Source organism: Elephas maximus, chromosome 9 (assembly GCF_024166365.1).
Source record: "Elephas maximus indicus isolate mEleMax1 chromosome 9, mEleMax1 primary haplotype, whole genome shotgun sequence".
In the NCBI taxonomy this organism is placed as follows: domain Eukaryota; kingdom Metazoa; phylum Chordata; class Mammalia; order Proboscidea; family Elephantidae; genus Elephas; species Elephas maximus.
This window is the reverse complement of record NC_064827.1, coordinates 49,025,296-49,046,164: the sequence shown is the minus strand read 5'-3', so window position 1 is coordinate 49,046,164 and position 20,869 is coordinate 49,025,296. Positions and strand designations below refer to the sequence as shown.

Genomic DNA, 20,869 nt, shown 5'->3' with positions numbered 1-20,869 from the left:
CTTGAACTAAAATAAAAACAGGCAGTTTTTTTTTTCCCCCCAGTTATTTACATTTTATTTAAAAAATTCAGATTTAGGAAGTTCCTGTTTTTAAAGGTTTCTAATACATTCTGTTTGATTAATGAGTTTAATCTATATGACAAACATCTATTTCTCACCAAAACTGACAATGTTTAGTAGCCATATCCACATATAGGCTTAAGCAGATTTTGTTATACCCAATATAAGGAAAAGATGAAGGTTACCAATCGTCTTAGTTATCTAGTGCCACTGTAACAGAAACACCCACGAGTGGATGGCTTTAACAAAGAAATCTATTCTCTCACAGTTTAGGAGGCTACAAGACCAAACTCAGGGTGCCAGCTCCAGAGGAAGGCTTACTCTCTGTCGACTCTGGCGGAAGGTCTCTGTCATCAATCTTCCCCTGGTCTAAGAGCTTCTCAGCGCAGGAACCCTGGGTCCAAAGGACGGGCTCTGCTCCTGGCACTATTTTCTTGGTGGTACGAGGTCCCCCTGACTCTCTGCTTGCTTTCTTTATATCTCAAAAGAGACTGACTCAAGATACATGGAGTCTTGCCTCATTAACATCACAGAGGTAAGATTTACAACACACAGGAAAATCACATCAGATGACAAAATGCTGGACAATCACACAATACTGGGAATAGCTTTTGCGGGACATAATTCAATTCGTAACACCGACCTTTATTGTCTGCTGCTATAAATCCCAGGATGTTTTCATGACGTAACATTACAGTTTGATAAATCTCTGCCTCGCGAAACCATGAGCGTTCTTCTCTAGAGGAAAATATTTTAACAGCGACTTCTTCTCCCCGCCACTTTCCTCGCCAAACTTCTCCAAATCGACCTTTGCCAATGCTTTCTTGTAATACAATAGTTCTTGCGATTGTTCTCTGAACAAGCAATGGTAAACCTAAAGATAAAGAAAAACCGTATTCAATATAATCAACGATATTGTGCTCCTAACACCATCGATAGGCACTAAAGAGTGATCCAGAAAGGTATAACTTTCTAAGCTCTACTTCTAAGGAATTTTTTAACTGAGGAGATATAAACTACATTTGCACCAAAATAATTAATGATAAAATGAAACTAAGCTAATAAACAAAATAAAAGAATCCAGAAAGTCCTGCCTAGGGGGTCCAAGTAGGCTTGATAAAGTGGAATGTAAACTGTCCTTTACAGAAGGGACAGGACCAAAAGAGCAGAGGAGAAGATAAAGTGTTTAGATAGGAGAAAGTTGCGGGCAAAGGAAGAAGGAAATTAACGACACATGTTCAGCGGCCCAGCTTGTATAAGCAGAGAGAGAAAGTGTGTGGCAAAGTGTATTCACCAGAACATGAAAAGTCCAGAATGCTAAGCTCAAGATGGCCAATGAGAACCGTAAGTGAAAGAGGAACTACTAAAGCTTTCTGGGAAAGGGCTTTGAATGGGAGGAAAAAAATAAAAGAATCAGAAGTCCTGGTCTAACTTAAGAAATCAGTAAAAAATACTACAAAAATCATTTCAAGGCAAGCAATTTACTTGTTAGAAACCGGCTACCTAAGCAACACCAGTATCTTAAGGAACAATGTCAAATAACTTGCCTTTGGTAATGGTGTATTTGCCTTTTTTCATTAACTGAACTTGCCTTACTCTAAAATACATATTTTTAAATACTGCCAACACTTATTTCATTTACAGAAAAGCATTTACTAACTACTTAGAATATTTAAGTGATACTTTATTAGGGACTACTTTAATTCACTTAAAATCATATGGTCTATGGCAGTGGTTAAGAGCTATAGCTGCTACCCAAAAGGTGGGCAGTTAGAATTCGCCAGCTGCAGCTTGGAAACCCTGTGGGACAGTTCTACTCTGTTCCCTTTAGGTTCGCTATGAGTTGGAATTGACTCGACAGCAACGGGTTTCTATCCACTCAGGGACTGTCATCTTAAATTATACTGACACTAACAAATAAAATAGCAATGCACATGACCCTCCCTACCTCCTCCAAGGTAGTTAACAGTCTAATTATGAACGCTTGTTTTTATAAAGAGACTGCTAGCTAAAATTGCTGTGTGAAATCCTTATTTAAATCACAGAACTCCTTTGTCCTATGAATAATTAATTCCTAATTATGCTGTTTAGTGTAAATGCTAATCTACTAAATTTTCTTAAAAGCCTTACACAGGGCCATACCTAAGTGTACATTTAAGTACAACTAAACTTAGGAGTTAAACTTCAGAAGACTAAACTGGAAGTAACAAAGGCAAATAAAGGAAAAAGGGGAATCGCAAATGGGAAGTCTGAAAAATGTGTGACTCATTCAAGAGTTGTGCAAATGGCATAGTCAAGAAAGTCTAACAGGATAAAGAAAGTTTTGTCTTCTCCAACACCACTGAATTCTAGATGTAGAAAATTAAAAACAAATCTAGATTCACATTATCTGTATTTGGTTAGCATAACCCACATAAATACGTGAGCATTTCAAAAAGCAGTAATTTTCTTCTAAAGACAAAAACAGCCCTCTATAATCTCTGCTTTTCTCTTCTGTCCCTTCAGAACTGCTTGAGAGAAAACTTCAGTAGGGGACCAGCGTATGAGCAGCTTCATATGCAGTGAACAACAGAAATAATTCCTGAACAACATGCATGTATTACAAGAGATCATAAACATTCATAAGACATAAACAACGGTCTAAGAGACTTTTAAAAACTGGCACACATGGGCACACTCATAGACATGCTTTTCAGTCTAATTACAGCTGAAACTTGGACACATGCACAGGCGGTGATTCAAATTAATACGTCAAGGAATAGGTTAGCTTTGAGGTTAGTGCTGCCAGAATCAGGCTCTCCACTGCCTAGCTTGAAGTTTCCAAGTTAAAAGTACAGCCTCTGAGAGACAGAAGTAGGTAGGGCCTTTCCTCAATTATAGCCACGGTACACAATAATAAACATGCGAATTCCTAACATAAAATGTTTTGTTTTACCATCTCCTCAATGAATGAAAGGACTAAAAAGGGTATTAAGAATAGATATTTTACTTATTCACTGGCACCAGTCCCATGCACAAGGTGGCATTAAGGCTTTCTAATGACTAGAAGGGAAACAGATGGCATTTTTTATTACCACTCAACAGACTTCTGCGTGGGTAAGTTCGGGGGACATTTAGTACACAATGAACTCTGACAGTTTAAAGGAGGACTTTACACTAAGCTTTCTGAACAATGAAGTAAATTGATAACTGTATGTCTCAGGTTTTTCTTCCAAATAGCTTTTCACTAAGAGTAACACCTGCCATTTGGACAAAACTTTACCAAGTGCTTTCACATAAACATCTTATCTCACCTGAACCTCACATTTCAATGACACATATAGGGCAGGGTTCATCACTTTCATTTTAAAGATGAAGTCAATCAGGCTTGAGACACCAGCTAACTGCCCAAAGCCACAAAGCTAGCAAACAGGGTAGTGGTTTTTGAGGGGTAAGGCTTAAAAGGAGGGAGAGAAGTTGTCAGATAATAGACAACAGACAACAGGTCCCTGATGGATCTAGAAATACATATACAGTAGAAAAATAATGAATTCCACTTCTGTATTTCATGTTTATATCTTAAACGGTAAACAACTGTATTCTTATTCAGAAATCAACTGCCATTACACAGCAGTTTCTTTAATCATTAAGATGGATTTGTTCCCCTTGAGGCTCGACAAATGCCACTGTGCTAAGTGGCATGAGCTGCTTTTAATTTCCCCGGGTGTAAATTTGGCAACAAGAGAACTGGTCTAAGGGATTCATTCCAAATGATCTGCAGCCACCTTAACTCTGTGACTTTTGTACTTGGTTATCATCATTTTGGTCCAGAATAAGCCAGATCCTTTAATGTTACCTGATTATAAAATGAGTGGAGTTTTCATTATATATATTTTCAAATCTTCATTTTACTCATGAATTTAGCCTTTATTTGAAGCTGATTTATACTTTTCAAAGGATAACCGAAAATCCAAACCCAGTGCCACTGAGTCGATTCCAACTCATAGCGACCCTAAAGGACAGAGTAGAACTGCCCCACAGAGTTTCCAAGGAGCACCTGGTGGATTTGAACTGCAGAACCCTTTGGTTAGCAGCCATAGCACTTAACCACTACTCCACCAAGGTCTCCTTTCAAAGGATAGCATATATTATTTAAGAGTCAATAAACCTTCCGGTATTATTACCAACAATGTCTGTTTCATTTTACTGAAGAAGAAACAAAAGCCTGAAGAGGAAACATGGTTTAACCAAGGTCATAGAGCAAACCAATGACAAAGCTTGGATTAGAATCTAGATCTCTGACTCCAAACCAGTATCAAATTCCAATATTCTAGGAGATAGAAGTGTTCCTCTCCTGGTATCCTTCCAAACAACATGCAAGAAAAAATAAAAGTTAATTACCGTTTGGCTTAAATACAAACCACTGCTTTGCCAAAATTCACTTCGGATGATTTTGACATTTAGCCCATCTATTTACTATCCCACAAAAATCAACAAACACAACTGAGAAAAGAAAACATCATAGAGGCTATGCGTCCACAAAGCTATTTTAAATAACAAGGTGGTTAAATAACAAGGTGGTTAGGTTACTTTCTTAAGCAAAAAAAATGACTAAGAATTCATTAGATTAAAAAAAAAAAAAAAAAAAAAAGCCTGAGCTGAAAACACCAATTTTGTACAATGTTAAAAAAGCAAATAACCTTGACAATTCCAAACACATTTTCTGTCATGCCTACTTTTAAATACAAAAATAATGCTGCTAAACAATCCTGAGTAGAAGGGGCAGCTACATCTCAGACAGATCATTTAACAGCTTTGAGCCTCAGTCTCACCTACTTGATTGTAACTGTCCCTATCCTTTCTATCTCGCATTGTCCGAAGAGGCAAATGAGATTATATAGGTGAGAACGCTTTTGAAATTTATACAAACATGAAGCTGACTTACTGACTTGTTTCAACAATAAAAGTAAGTTCCAATCCATCTACACTAAACTAGCCACATTTAGATACAGACCAAGCTTAAAGGCCTTTATTAGGCTCATACCTGGAATACAGGTCACACTACTCCAAGTTTTAACAAACCATGCCAACTAATAAAAGAAATAACCACTCCCCTGCCCCGCAAAAAAAAACCAAACCAGTGCCGTTGAGTCGATTCTGACTCATGGTGACCCCATGTGCTACAGAGTAGAACCGCACCCCATAGGGTTTTCATGGCTGTGATCTTTCGCAAGCAAATCGCCAGGCCTTTCTTCTGAGGTGTCTCTGGGTGCGTTTGAACCACCAACCTTTCAGTTAATAGCCCGGCACTGCCATTTACACCCCCTGGGGCTCCAATGAGGCAAAAACCAGTTAATTTTTTTCTTAGAAAAAAGGAAAAACATTACATTACCTGATCCAGAACCTGATGTTGTCATATCATAAATTAAATCTTTCAATGTGGTACCCTCTGAAATAAAAGGGCGATCTAATGAAGGATCCTCTTCGTTGGGCACTCGATGGTGAATGACAGTGCGGTTATGGCAGATATAGACCATCAACATGAGCGAGATGCAGACGAAGCACACTGGTCCAGCGATGACAGCTGCCAGTTCAACAGGACCAAGGCCGGATGTCGGCTTTACTGAAAACGGGGCAAAAGTAAAATAAGCATAAACAGGTGGCATCTACATTTTCTTGATCCTCCACATTTCCTGCAGTATTGACTGCCACCACTTAGTCATACAGAAGCTCACAGAGCTCGAAGCCAGATTCATTCAGTCTTCTCTCATTGGCCTTCTTTTTCTTCTCACCAACTCTGACACTACCTGTTTACTCTTTCTGTATTCTTCAGCCATCATCTAAATCCAGCTGCTGCAGTCATTCTAGGACCTCCCTACTTATCACCCTCGGGTCACTAATAAAGTAAGCAATAATAGAAACTCCCATTAAAAACCCCTTAAAAGCCTTCTTTTTTAATAACAGAACTTTTGGCTTGTCCTGCTATCCCAAGGTTAGTACATGCTCCAAACAGGAAATATGTAGACATACACACACACACACACACACACACTCAGAAGTGAGCAAAAAGTAAAAACAAAAACTACCTACAGCCTCACCATCCAAAAACACAGTATATATCTCTACCACTTTTTTTTTAATCTTTTTTTTTTTATTAGTGTTTGCATGTACGTATTTCTAGTCTATTTAACCAACTTTTTCTTCTATTTTCTTATAAATCTTTTTTTTCCCCTTTCTTTTCTTTATGGTTGAATTCCGGGGGGCATCTTCTGCCACCCCACTTTGTTGTCCAGTTTTCTGCTCAAACTATACTTCATTCTCTTGCTTTTTTTTTTTTTAACTTGAGCTTTAGGTAAAAGTTTACAGCTCAAGTTAGTTTCTTACACAAAAATTTATATACATATTGTTATGTGACACTAGTTGCAATCCCTATAATGTATTGTACACTCCCCCTTCCCACCCTGAGTTTCCCGTGTCCCTCCAACCAGCTCCTGTCCCTTCCTGCCTTCTCATCCTGCCACCAGGACAGATGCCACCCATTTGGTCTCATGTATCTGCTTGAACTATGAAGCACACTTTTCACAAGTATTATTTTATGTTTTATAGTCCAGTTTAATCTTTATCTGAAGAGTGGATTTCGGGAATGGTTTTAGTTCTGGGTTAACAGAGTGTCCAGGGGCCATGGCTCTGGAGGTTCCTCCAGTCTCAGTCAGACCATTAAGTCTGGTCTTTTTACTAGAATTTGAGTTCTGCTATGTCAGGGACTCTCTACTGTGTTCCCTGTGGTGGCAGTCGGGCACCATCTATTTCTTCTGGTCTCAGGTCGATGAGAGTCTCTGGTTTATGTGGCCCTTTCTTTGTGTCTTTGCTGTTCTTCATTTTCCTTTGCTCCAAATGGGCTGGGACCGATTGATGCATCTTAGATGGCCGCTCACAAGCTTTTAAGACCCCAGACACTGCTCACCGAAGTGGGATGCACAACATTTTCTTAATAAACTTTGTTAGCCAGCTGAACTAGATGTCCCCCTAAACCATGGTCTTCAGACCCCTGCCCCTGCTGCTCTGTCCCTCAAACTGTTTGGGTTATATTTGGGAAACTTCTTAGCTTTTGGTTTAGTCCAATTGAGCTGACTTCCCCTGTATTGTGTGTTGTTCTTTCCTTCACCTAAGATAATTTTTGTCTACTATCTAGTGAATACCCCTCTCCCTCCCTCCCCACCCTTGTAATCATCAAAGAATGCTTTCTTCTGTATTTAAGCCTTTTCTTGAGTTCTTATAATAATGGTCTCATACAATACTTGTCGTTTTACAACTGGCTAATTTCACTCAGCATAATGCCTTCCAGATTCATCATTGTTCTTTACCATCGTGTAGTATTTCATTGTGTGTATGTACCATAATTTGTTTATTCGTCTGTTGATGGGCACCTAGGTTATTTCCACCTTTTTGCTATTGTGAACAGTGCTGCAATGAACATGGGTGGGCATATATCTATTCCATGTGACGGCTCTTATTTCTGCAGGACATATTCCATATGGGTTTGGGTTTACGGTACTTCTATTTCTAGTTTTTTAAGGAAGTGCCAAATCAATTTCCAAAGTGGTTGTATGTACCATTTTACATTCCCATCAGCAGTGCATAAGTGTTATAGTCTCTCTACAACCTCTCCAACATTTAGTATTTTGTGTTTTTTGGATTAATGGTAGCTTTGTTGCAGTGAGATGGCGTCTCATTATAGTTTTGATTTGCATTTCTCTAATGGCTAATGTTCGTGAGCATTTCCTCATGTATCTGTTAGCCGCCTGAACGTCTTCTTTGGTCAAGTGCCTATTCATATCCTTTGCCCATTTTTTAATTGAGTTATTGGTCTTTCTGTTGTTGTGGTTTTGCAGTATCTTGTAGATTTCAGAGATTAGACCCTTATTGAATATGTTGTAGCCAAAAATTTTTTCCTGGTCTGTAGGCTGTCTTTTTACTCTTTTGGTGAAGTCTTTGGATAAGCGTAAGTGTTTGATTTTTAGGAGTTCCCAGTTATCAAGTTTCTCTTCTGGTGTTTGCACATTGTTAGTTATGTTTTGTTTTTGGTTTATGCCATGTATTAGGGCTCCTAGCATTGTCCCTATTTTTTCTTCCATGATCTTTATTGTTTTAGATTTTATATTTAGCTCTTCAATCCATTCTGAGTTAGTTCTTGTACATGGTGTGAGGTATGGGTCTTGTTTTGTTTTTTTTTTTTGCAGATGGATGTCCAGTTATGGCAGCACCATTTGTTAAAGAGACTATCTTTTCCTCATTTAATGGACTTTGGGTCTTTGTCAAATACCAGCTGCTCAGAGGCAGATGAATTTACGTGTGGATTCTCAATTCTGTTCCATTGGTCCTATAGGTCTACATCTGTTGTCATACCAGTACCAGGCTGTTTTGACTACTGTGGTGGTAAAATAAGTTCTAAAATCAGGTAGTGTGAGGCCTCCCACTTTGTTCTTCTTCAGTAATGCTTTACTTATCTGGGGGCCTCTTCCATTTCCATATGAAGTTGGTGATTTGTTTCTCCGTCTCACTGAAAAATGTTGGAGTTTGGATCAGGATTGTATTGTATGTGTAGATCGCTTTGGGTAGACTGACATTTTCACAATGTTAAGTCTTCCTATCCATGAACATGGTATGTTTTTCCACTTATGTAAGTCTCTTTTATTTAACCAGAACAGACCTAAATAATCTCTTTAAATAATTAAAATTTTGCATTGTTTCAGAAACACATTAATTATAATTATTTTGGCATTCATCCTGAGCCTTGCTAGTTCACTGCTCACCACCATTTCTTTCATGTCATATCCTTCCCACTCTTAAGCTCTTTATCTGGATTGATTTCTTATTATATAAAATTCTATTTCTAGTACTTTCTTTCAGAAAGAGTACATAGGTCCATGTATACTGAATAGTTAATGTCTAAAAATATGTCCACTGACTTTATATACGAAAAATAGCATGGCTTACTCGAAGAATTTTGGGTGACAATAGATGTTTCATGTCTTCTGGCATTTAACAAGGCAGAAAATCTGAACTTCTTTTTAGTTTCTATAGATAACTACTATTTTCTTGGGCTTAAATATGTAAAAGACTTTTTTCCTGTATTCTTGAAATGGATGAATTTCTTCAGAATATATATTATGTTGTCTTGTTTGTTAATTTTGCCTTTCTTCTCTCTTCTGTCAGCTCTTACGAATTTTCTCGAATTCTCATAATGAGCATATTGAATCACCTTGCTCTGTCCTTTATCTCTCTCAATTTGCTGTCTTTTTCTCTGAATTGCCAAGCAATTCCTCAAGCTTGTCTCAAGTCTGACTGTGAAATTAGTGTCTAGTCTGCTCTTCACTATCAATATTACATTTTTTTAGAATATTCATCAGTTGGATTTTTCATCTGAAAGCGATCTTTAACAACTGTGGGATGTTCTCATTTCACAGCGAACTACTGAAAACAGGCCTTGGACCATCTGAAAGCTTTTCCCTGTCGTATAGTAAAAGTGTATTTCATGAGATGGCATCTACTCAGATTTATCCAGTTGATCCACTTTTTCTGAACCACTGAATCTTTTCATTTGGTTTTTTTTTCTTCTTTTGCTGTTCGCTTATCTTGGAGCTGAGAATGAGGTGTTTGTTTAGCACGAGAAATGAGGTGTTCTTCAAAAGGCTTTGTGAATTTCCATTCAGATCTTTCAAATCCAAAAGATGGAAATGGGAAATTCTGGAATTATCACTTTCTTGGCCATATAAGAATTGTAGATGCCTACATAAAAGTAAGGAAGAAATTATGGCCTGAGAGAGCCTGGCCACAAGGAGCTTACTCATCATGCTGAAGATTTAGCTTTACTACATTGTTATCACTTGAACTGGGTGAGGACTACCTCCCTTCTGTAAGTGGCAAGACTGGCCATCTTCCTCTGAACTACAACAGTGTTTCCTCTTTTAATTAGCATGATACCTGGCCCAACTCTGTGTGGAAAGTGAACACTGTGATCTGCCCCTCTGAGGAGTGAAACCAGGTGCTTTCTAAAGGAAAACCAAGAGTTTATCCCTATGGTCTAACCTCTCCCATAGCCTCTCAGCTTAAGGTATTGTTAGGATTTTGCAAGAGGTCTTTTCACTTCTCACATGGTGTCTTCTATAGTACAGACTACAGAAGTTCCTCAAAAGCACTGGCATGTGGCTAGCATTCTTCCACTTATTCTCCTAGGATTAATATAAGTATTCCCCATTTTATATTCCCTTGATTATTACATTAAGAACTGGGTGGGGGGGGGGGGTTGTGGGAAATGGTAGAAGAGTTCAACACATAGGCTCAGAATGACATCTTAAATCAGAACCTTAAAATTAATCTAATCCTGAGTTTTTGAAGTCTTCAAATTCCTGGTTCTGCCGGGACATTTTAAAGTAAACTATGGATACCTGTTAAAAGCCATGGCTGTAGAGTCAATTCTGACTCAAAGCAACCCTATAGAACAGGGTAGATCTGCCTCATGGGGTTTCCAAGACTGTAATCTTCATGGAAGCAGACTACCACAACTTTCTCCAGTGATGGGGCTGGTGGGTTCGAACTGCCAACCTTTCAGTTAGCAGCCGAGCTCTTGACTACACCACTGGGGCTCCTAAACTACGTGTAAAGGACCAAAAATCTAAAAATCATGTACAGTAATTTACACATACAGGTCATAAGGCAAGGTGAATTTACAAAATGAAGTCATTTGAACTATTTAGTGTTGTTCTTAATCTCCACCAATGAAAAGCTGTTGATTGTTTCAAAAGGTCCATGAAGAAGAAAATTTACTTTGAGGACAAAGTGAGGGCACTCTGAGGACATACTGCTGTTGGGCTTTGTCATAATTCTCTTTTAAGAGGGTGACTTTTTTAGGTACAGCAGACCTCAGAGAAAGTCTATTCTGGAACCACCCTCTCAAACAATACACACCCAAGAGTCAGTATCTTGTCACTCTCATAACTCTGCAACTATGGACAAGCCGCTTCTTGCCTCTAAACCGAACAGAATGGGCTAGATGATTTTTAAGATCTCTTCTAGTCCTGAAATTATAGTCCAAGTCTCAGAGTTTTTCTATAGTATCACGAAAAAACTCTTACCACTTACCAGGAGTTGGGAGTTCTATTTTATTGCAATGATCCTGCTTGCAGCAATATGTTGTAGTAGCAGACCCAGTTTTTGAAGAGGGCGCACATACAAATGGCCTGTCTCGAGGAATTAAGTCGTTTTCCGCTATACACATGCTGTTGTGTATAACTTTGTCTGTGGTCTCTGTGACAGAGACAAAGCAGAGGCCATCTGTCACACATGTAAAATTGTCTTTCGTACAGAGGTGGCAGAAACACTGTAATGCTAGAAGATGAGAACAAGATTCTGTTAGAAAAAGATTTCAAGGTTAAGAGTTCGAAATTATCCAATATTCATTACAATAATACATTCTTAATTCTATTAGAATCACAATCTCTATGCACTGCTCCAAGCACAAAACTCTTCATTCATCTTAGAAATTCTAAATTCTGTTGAAAACTGCACATAGGAGCCCAAAGAAATATGACAAAGTTTGGTGCCAGACTTTTTTCTAAAATTTTTTTGTTTCCAAATATAAAAAATTTTGTGTCTGTTACATGCGTAATCACCAAGGCAAGGAAAGGATTTGCCCTCCCATTTTAGACGAAGTGCATTTAAATTTTTAATGGTCGTACTTGTTCTTATCAGCCCAAACTATGTATTCCCACACTCCCCCTTCGAAGAATAACAGTGTGAAAACACTACTGCAAACTCACTGTACTTAGGAAATGTCATTTGGATGGATTTATAGCAATGAGGAAACCCTGGTGGCGTAGTGGTTACGTGCTATGGCTGCTAACCAAGGGGTCAACAGTTCAAATCCGCCAGGCGTTCCTTGGAAACTCTATGGGGCAGTTCTACTCTGTCCTATAGGGTGCCTATGAGTTGGAATCGACTCGACAACAGTGGTTTTGGTTTTTGGTATAGTAATGGAAATTTACTTATAGTGAACCAATCCCCCTTCCTCTTTGGTAAATCTTGCCCTAATTATCACCAACACTTTCCCATACACATACACACAGACATGCACACCCTCAACCAGGTGCTGATGAGGTCAGTTGTTTATAGTTAAGGACAGGTATTGGTAGCCTTTAGTATTACTGAAGTTAAAATACAGAAACAGATTTAATGTGCAATCAGATCTAAGGCTATTTTTTTCCTACTGTGAAAATGAATCTCCAACCTTTCAGTCTGCAGACGAGCATGTTAAACCATTTGCAAAGCACACACTGTTTACCAACATCACAAGCAGTGTGGTTTCTGTTTTTCTCTCCCTATGAAATCATAAACTCCTTGACGCAAGAGATCTGTACCAATCATCCACGTAAATCCACCTAGCACTATGTCTGGTATATAGCAGCATTCAAAAACTTCTATGATGAGACCAGCATGGTCCACCGTATCTAGAAAAAGAGCAGCTAGGCAGAGGCCAGAAGAAAGCTAACTCTCTGAACAGCTACTTGTTGTGAAGGAAAGGCCTAATTCAGCAGGCCTGGGCTGCTTAAACCCTGCATGTTCCCAAGAAAGGCCCACCTTCACCCTTGGTGAGCTTTGAGTCCTTGAAATATCTTCCAGATAAGAGGGTTTTGTATGCCTGAAACCTTGGGTCACTTGATACCAGTTTGTTCAGACAGATTATGGTTACAGTGTGATTGATGGTAATTGTTTTTGCTCTTGGGGGGACTAAAGTCTAAGTAGCTGAGGTCATTTGTACAGGTACTACATGCCTACATGACTGACCCCCAATAAAAACCTTGGACACCAATGTCCAGATGAGCTTCCCTGGTTGGCAACACTCTGCACATGTTGTCATACATTGTTGCTGTGAGAATTATTAAGCAGGTCCATGCAACTTCACTGGTAGGGGATACCTGGAAGCCTGCATCTGGTTTTTCCTGGACTTTACCTTATATACCTCTTCCCTTTGATTTTAAATCTGTACCCTTCACTGTATTTAACTGTAAACCATGAGCAAAACAGCTTTTCTGAGTCCTGTGCATCCTTCTAGCAAATCATCAAACCTGTGGGTGGACTGTGGCTCACTTAATAAATTCAAACTCAGAAATCCCAAATTCTCCTTGAGTACAGTCGGCCGCACTCCGTATCCGTGGGTTCCACATTCCGTGGATTCAACCAACCACGGATTAAAAATATTTGGGAAAAAAAAGTTCCAAAAAGCAAAGTTTGAATTTGCCGTGGCCCAAACATGAGAATGAAGTGATGTGCAGGCATACCCTGCTGTAGCCTCCTGCCATTTCACAGATCCTCAGTCTCTCTCCAGCGATTGTTGTTTGAGCATTGTTTGCCCTGCTCATTCACTACTTGTACTGTGTGCACCCTTTGTTTCTGTGAAAAAATGGCTCCTAAAAAGCAATTAAGTGGTCAAAGCAATCTCTCAAAGGCTGAGAAGGAACATAAAGTACTATGTCTCAAGGAGAAAATAAAAATCTTAGATCTTTTGAAAAGCGGCATGTGACCTGCCTAAGTGGGTCGTACGGTCGGTAAGAAGGAATCCAGCATTCACAATGAAGCAAAAAGAAGCTGAAATTTGTGGAACTATTAGCGCTGGCCCTACAACGGCAAAATGGGTCAGCAAAATGGTTTGTGATAAAGTGCTTGCAAAGACTGAGAAAGCATTGTTAAGTGTAAGCATTAACAACTACTTATATAGCATTTACATTGTATTAAGTATTATAGAGATGATTTAAAGTATACCACATAGGTTATATGCAAATACCACGCCATTTTATATTACGGACTTGAGCAGTGGTATCCGTCGGGTATCCTGGAACCGATCCCCTGTGTATACCAAGGGCCAACTATAGCTGCTTCTTGGTTGCTGGTTTAATTAGCAGGCTTGTCTATTATCTTTACAGACCAATAAAGGGTTAGCACACCTGTCTATTATCTTTATAGACCAGCAAAGTTTTACCACGGATCACTATAAAATTTTTTTCTCTTCATATATAGTTCAACTACTTGACTTGACCCTTCCCAAGCATGACGAAAACTCAAGGAAAGTACAAGAAAGAGACTCGATCATAATCTAACATTTAAAGACCCAATTAAAAAGACAGTTGTTCAAAGTGAGGTCTTGTGATGATTATGCATTCCCTGCATAGAATTTCCTAAGAAGAAATTCTGAACCAGGAATCCATAAAAGTGGCTTCGGGAGTACATGAATTCCATGGAACTGTAGAACAAATGTTTTACGTATATGCACTTTCAGGGAGAAGGTCTGTAGCTTTCCACAAAACTACAATGGGGTCTGTGACCACACAAGAGTAAAACCACCAATGGGTGATTGTCTTCATTCTCTCCTGATTCCTCTGTACTTGATTACTCAGTCATTCAGCAAATGTTTTCTAAGCCTTTATCAGTTACTCTACCAAAAGCTGAGGATTCAAAGATCAATGACACATGATCATGGTCCTTGATGAACTCTGATGACAAGTGAAGGAGAGCATTACAATACTATGTAGTAACTGTTACATATAAAAAATGCTGTATGAATATACTCTCCTAGTTCTAAGGCCTTCACAGCTCCCCTAGAGTATATGCAATAAAGGCTAAATACTAGCCCTAACACTTAGGACTTTAATATTGGGTTCCAATTTACTTCTCACATTACAAATGCTACTGTAGTGCTACAAGCTTCTCACCATTCTCATAATCATGTCCTTCATACCATCTCTCTGCTTGGTCTGCCTTCATTTAAACCCACCCTCTGTTGTCTGTCTCACATCCTTTAAGAAGACCTAATTCAAACACAATCCTCTCCAAACCTTTCCTCTACCCTAAGACAACTGGCAGTACCCTTCGACATGTGTGCATGGCCCTCTGTTCATACATTTAGCATAAGCACAAATCAATCTATTTGAAGTTTACTGTTAAAGTGTCTCTCAGATTATGAAGGGCCAAGTTTTGTTTTGCGTTGTTCTTCCCATTTTTGAATCCTGGACCTCTACGTAGTGATGAGAAAAATATTTGCTAAAGCGACGTTTCCCAAACAGGAGGTCACAAACATAAAGGGAGAGGAAGGGGATTCTAAGAGTTGTTTACAAGAATTTTAAAAATATTTTCACTTAGAAGATAATCTAAAAACAATGATAAACATTCTGGACCATAAGTAACCACCATCTATGTAAGTACTGTCACTTGGCTTTTACTGATGCTCCTTCAGTTGTGTTATGATCTCCTTTAAGCCGAATGTACAAGCAAAGGTTTCATAGTAAGTAACTGAACGGGTGAAAAAAAAAAACAAAAACAGGGAAGTTGAACCATCAGAGCATATGGCAATGTAAACCTGGTGCTTTCAGGTCAATTCTGACTCACAGAATCATGACTGTCAGAGTAGAACTGTGCTCCTTAAGATTTCAGTGGCTCATTTTTTAGAAGTAGATTGCCAAGCCTTTCTTCTGAGGTGCCTCTGGGTGGATTCAAATCTCCAACCTTTCAGTTAGCAGCCAAGTACATTAACCATCTGCATCATCCAGGGGCTCCTATGACAATACAGACATAGCATATTCTAAAACCAGTAATAGCCTAAAAGCCAAAACCATACTTGCACTACAAGCATTATATGGATCCTATCTTCATTGTGGAGCCCTGGAGGCACAGTGGTTAAGCTTTCAGCTGCTAGCCAAAAGGTCAGCAGTTCGAATTCACCAGCCGATCCTTGGAAACCCTAAGAGACAGTTCTACTCTGTCCTATAGGGTTTGTATGAGTCAAAATCAGCTCATCGGCAATGGGAGATCTTTGTTGTACAATCTGTGAAAGTTCAGTAGCAGTAAATGTGGTTGTAAACAATCAATGCCTTTTTCCATTCTCACTTTCAGCAATAATTGGTTTAGAGAACCATTTAACGAAGATTTTGATACTGTCATTACGTTAACCTCATCCCGGAGTGAACAAGACAGCTGACATCTCATTAAAATTGGTATATGAGGAATGCTTGCTGGCAAGTGTTTAGTTAGGTATGAGGCCTGATTATTGTGAACTTATCAACAAGGCCTTAAAGTCATTAATACCATCTCGCACCATGTTACTGATGAGAAGTGGCCCTCACAGCTTTTACTATCACTGAAGTTAAAAGTACAGAAACATATTTAATATGGAATCAGACCAAAGGCTATTTTTTTCCTTCTGTGAAACCTAAACATCATGTGTCACACTGAATAATTGTATTAATTTGAATTTTACTGGCTTTTGTAATTCTCTTTCTATTTAATTTGCAGATTTGGGTTATAGTAGTAGTCTGCCAAAAACATAGGGTTTTATATCTAGACTCATGCTTATACGATTTAAGTAACATTATGAAATACACATTACGTACTTTTTTTTAACTTTCAAAGAGGCTATTATGTTATGGAAAACTTGAAAAAGTCAGTGCTAAAGAGCTTCTCCTAACCACTTTTTCAGTGAGAAGAGCAGGTCACAAGACAAACATAAACATCATAAAACACAAAAGCTTAACAAGGTAAGGATTTCTTTCTTGAGGGGATTTTTAAAATTCTTTCTCACCACCTAAATCAGAGTCTTGACTGAATAATAATAAAAAAATTTTTTTTTTTCGTGACTGAATACACAATTGTAATTTTATATATATGATACAGTAAAATCGTTCAGGGAAAAACTAAAACAGCGATTCAAAAATACCCATGGGACAACAAAAAGACAACCCAATCAAAAAATGGGCAAAGGATTTGAATAGACACTTCACCAAAGAACATATATATAAATGGTCAATAAGCACATGAAAAGACACTCAAGGTCATTAGTTATTAGCCAAAACACCAGTTGCCATCCAGTCAATGCCAACTCATGACAACCCCATGTGTCAGAGTAGAACTATGTTCCATAGTTTTCAGGGGCTGAGTTTTCAGAAGTACATCTCGAGGTCTTTCTTCTGAGGCACTGAAACTTCAACCTTTCAGAATTTCTAACCTTTTCAGTTATCTTTAACCATTTGCACCACACAGGAATGGCAAATGCAACTCAAAACCACAATCTGATAAAAATCAGAATGGCTATTATCAGAAAAATGGAAACCAAGTTTCCGCAAGGATGTGGAGAAATTGGAACCTTCCTCCATTACTGGTTGGATTATAAAATGGTGCAGCTCTTGTGGCAGTTGTCAAAAAGTTAAACTAGGAATTACCATAAAAATATGAGCCAGCAATTCCATTTCTAGATATATACCCAAAGGACTTGAAAGCAGGGATACAAACAGATACTTATACACCCTTGTTTACTGCAGCACTATTCATAATAGCCAAAAGGCAGAAACAACTCAAATGAATCAACAAAATGTAGTATGTAAATACAACAGAATATTACTTAGTCATAATGAGGAATGAAGTTTTGATACATGCTACAACATGGATGAATCCTGAAAACACTATGTTGAGTGAAATAAGTCAGACACAAATGGACATATGCTGTATGACTCCACTTAAAAAAAAAAATCTCTGTTAGGCAAATGTATAGAGACCAAAACTTACTACTGGTTACCAGGGGCTAGTGGGAGATGGAAAGGGGAAATTACTGCTTTTGGGGCACTGATTTTCTTTTAAATGGGGTGAAAAAATTTGGAAACAGATATTGGTGATGGTTGCAATGACAAATGTTTCTTATATTTTACGTCAACTAAAAAATGAATTCACAAAGATTTCACTATGATTCAGCACTGAAATGAAAAGCTACTTGGTTCAAAGAAAACTGTAAGTCTCACACCAAGAAATGCAATTACTAGCAGAAGAAATTTCCAAATCTTACACAATAAATTACAGTACTTTCAATGTTTGAAGATGTTGGTGTGAAATGAAGGACTGTCAAAACCCAAACATCTAGTTGTCAAAGGAAGTGACAACATTAAAAAAAAAAGTCAGCAGGACAAAATGAGGCTAAGGTCATTGTATCATCGCTTATCTAATCATATTCAGTATCTTATGGTATTAGAGTGATAAATCCCAAATTGAAATCCTAGCTCTTGGCCACAACTATAAAGGACATTTCCATCATTGCCTCATTTCAGTGTGTTTGGAGGTCACACATGGAAGCTCTTATTACTTCTGCCTAAAGCCAGGGCTACCAGGGGTTCACTTACAAGCCCATTTTTCTGGCTAGAAAATGGGGAGGTGGACAGCTTGCAAATAGTATATGGAAAAGATTATTTGTACATTTCTATGACTCTGCTGAAGTTATCAAAATTGGTCCCAAAAATCTTATCTTCCCAGGCCCAGAGTTGAGTGTTTACAAAACTTAACATATATTTGAATACTGCCTTTCCTTTTTCGACCCTTATTATTTAGCCTCTCTCTCCTTCCATCTCCCATCTTCCTCCAATCCCGAACTCTACTGGAACACCTCCGAAGTTCACAGTACTGTCCTTCTGGTTGAATTCAGTGTTCTTTTATAAATTTTTTAAGATAGGAGACACAATGACACACCTTTATTAGTTTACAGGACACTAGCTACACTTCCCTAGAATAACATTTCAGCACTCAGCCCTTTGCTACATCTCAGATCTTTATCTCCAAACTAGTCCTAGCCTTTTACCTATATTCCAAACTTGTATTTCTAACTCCCTCCAGGAAACACTGCATATACCTATTAGTGCAAAGTCAACATATTCAAAACCATATACACTACAGCATTATTCTTCTAACACAGACTTCCTTTCCTGATACTTGTATTACACTTACTAATACCTGTGATGAAAAGGCCCCTGGAAAGACTCCTAGTTTCCTCCTTGCTGAGACAGAAAGAGGGATGAAAAGGAGGGTACAATTTGTCTCACCAAAGACTAAACAATCTTTTCACCACTCTTGACTTTTCTGGTAATGATTCTTTTCTTTCTCCTTCCCTGCTTGCTACAGCACAATTATACTTTACTACACAGTGAGAATATTTCCAAGTACTACGAATATGCACAAAAGGCAAGTGGAGGACCTAACATGCACAATGCCCTTTATTCAGTCAACTTGGCTACAATTAAAAGCAGATTACACCAATGTTGGCAAAGGTGAAGGCAAAAACTTAGAAGTTATTCCAGGTACGAATGCCAATCTCTTACCATCCAACCTATTTGTCCACTCCAGTTCCTCTGAGTAATCAACCTTCCTCTCTTCTCTCCTGTGATGGTTAAGATTGTGTGTCAACTTGGCTGGGCCATGATTCTCAGCATTTATATGTGATCACTCCCAGGCTGGGATCTGCTGTAAATAACCAAACAGCTAAAAGGGAGTTTCCTTCAGGGTGTGGCCTCCATCTGAATATAAGCAGACATCTGACTTTGTGCTCGCTCTGGATCCTGCAGCTGCCTCCTGTTCATCTGACCTCCGGTTCCTGGGACCTGAGCGGTCAGCTTATCTGCTGATATTGGGATTCGATGATCTTCACAGCCTGTGAGTGAAAGCCCTGCTTTCCGACCTGCTGATCCTGGGTTCACCAGCCCCTGCGGCTACGTGAATCGGGAGAAGTCTCTATCCCAATCCACGGACTTGGGATGTTCCAGCCTCTATAGTCGTGTGAACCGTTTCTTTGATATAAATCTTTCTCTATATATATTTATATGGTTTACTGGTTGTGCTTCTCTAGAGAACCCTGCCTAAGACATCTCCATTCCCAATGCCATGCCCCACTGGCCTCTTCGCCCTTTTTCACCTCTGGAGTATAAAGCATACCACAAAGTTTATCTTCCTTTTTATGCTTAGTATTTCTTTGACAAGAGTAGAGTCCTGACCACCAAAACACCCTCCAGTCTACTGCCCTCGGTTTTGTTCCCCAAAGCACTCAGTGGTTCTTCTCAACCCACCCCCTTGGGGTTACTCTGCAGCAATAATGTCAAAATGAGTTTGTCAAAGCACACAACGTACAAGTTCCTCAGGAGCACAATTAAGTGTTCTGGAATTCCCATTCTTCACAATGTTATCTATAATTTGTTATGATCCACACAGTCGAATGCCTTTGCATAGTCAATAAAACACAGGTAAACAACTTTCTGGTATTTTCTGCTTTCAGCCAGGATCTATATGACATCAGCAATGATATCCCTGGATCCACATCCTTTTCTGAATCCAGCCTGAATTTAGAGACCATCTCAAGAATAGATATGAAGTGTTGAACACTAACAACCAAAGACCAGACGAGTTGTGGAATAACATCAGGGACATCATACATGAAGAAAGCAAGAGGTCATTAAAAAGACAGGAAAGAAAAAAAGACCAAAATGGATGTCAGAAGGGACTGTGAAACTTGCTCTTAAACATCAAGCAGCTACAGCAAAAGGAAGAAATGATGAAGTACAAGAACTGAACAGATGTCAAAGGGTGGCTCGAGAAGACAAAGTAAAGTATTATAACGACATGTGCAAAGACCTCGAGATAGAAAACCAAAAGGGGAAGAACACACTCAGCATTTCTCAAGCTGAAAGAACTGAAGAAAAAATTCAAGCCTTGAATTGTAACATTGAAGGAGTCTATGGGGAAAATATTAAATGAATCAGGAAGCATCAAAAGAAGATGGAAGGACTACACAGAGTCATTATACCAAAAAGAACTGGTGGGTGTTCAACCATTTCAAAAGGTAGCATATGATCAGGAACTGATGGTACTGAAGGAAGAAGTCCAAGCTGCATTGAAGGCACTGGCTAAGAACAAGGCTCCAGGAATTGAGGGAACACCAATTGAGATGTTTCAACAAACGGATGCAGCGATGGAATGT

General features: G+C 38.8%; 1 protein-coding gene across 1 annotated transcript in view; it reads right to left on the bottom strand.

Moving 5' to 3' along the window:
- TGFBR1 (transforming growth factor beta receptor 1) overlaps positions 1 to 20,869 on the bottom strand; it is a 63,212-nt gene that overhangs the window by 16,673 nt on the left and 25,670 nt on the right. Inside the window, exons 2-4 of the mRNA XM_049895556.1 lie at positions 11,182 to 11,427; positions 5,432 to 5,662; positions 704 to 934 (exon numbers count right to left, since the gene is read on the bottom strand). Coding sequence (XP_049751513.1) covers positions 704 to 934; positions 5,432 to 5,662; positions 11,182 to 11,427 — 708 coding nt within the window. The remainder of the gene's footprint in view (positions 1 to 703; positions 935 to 5,431; positions 5,663 to 11,181; positions 11,428 to 20,869) is intronic.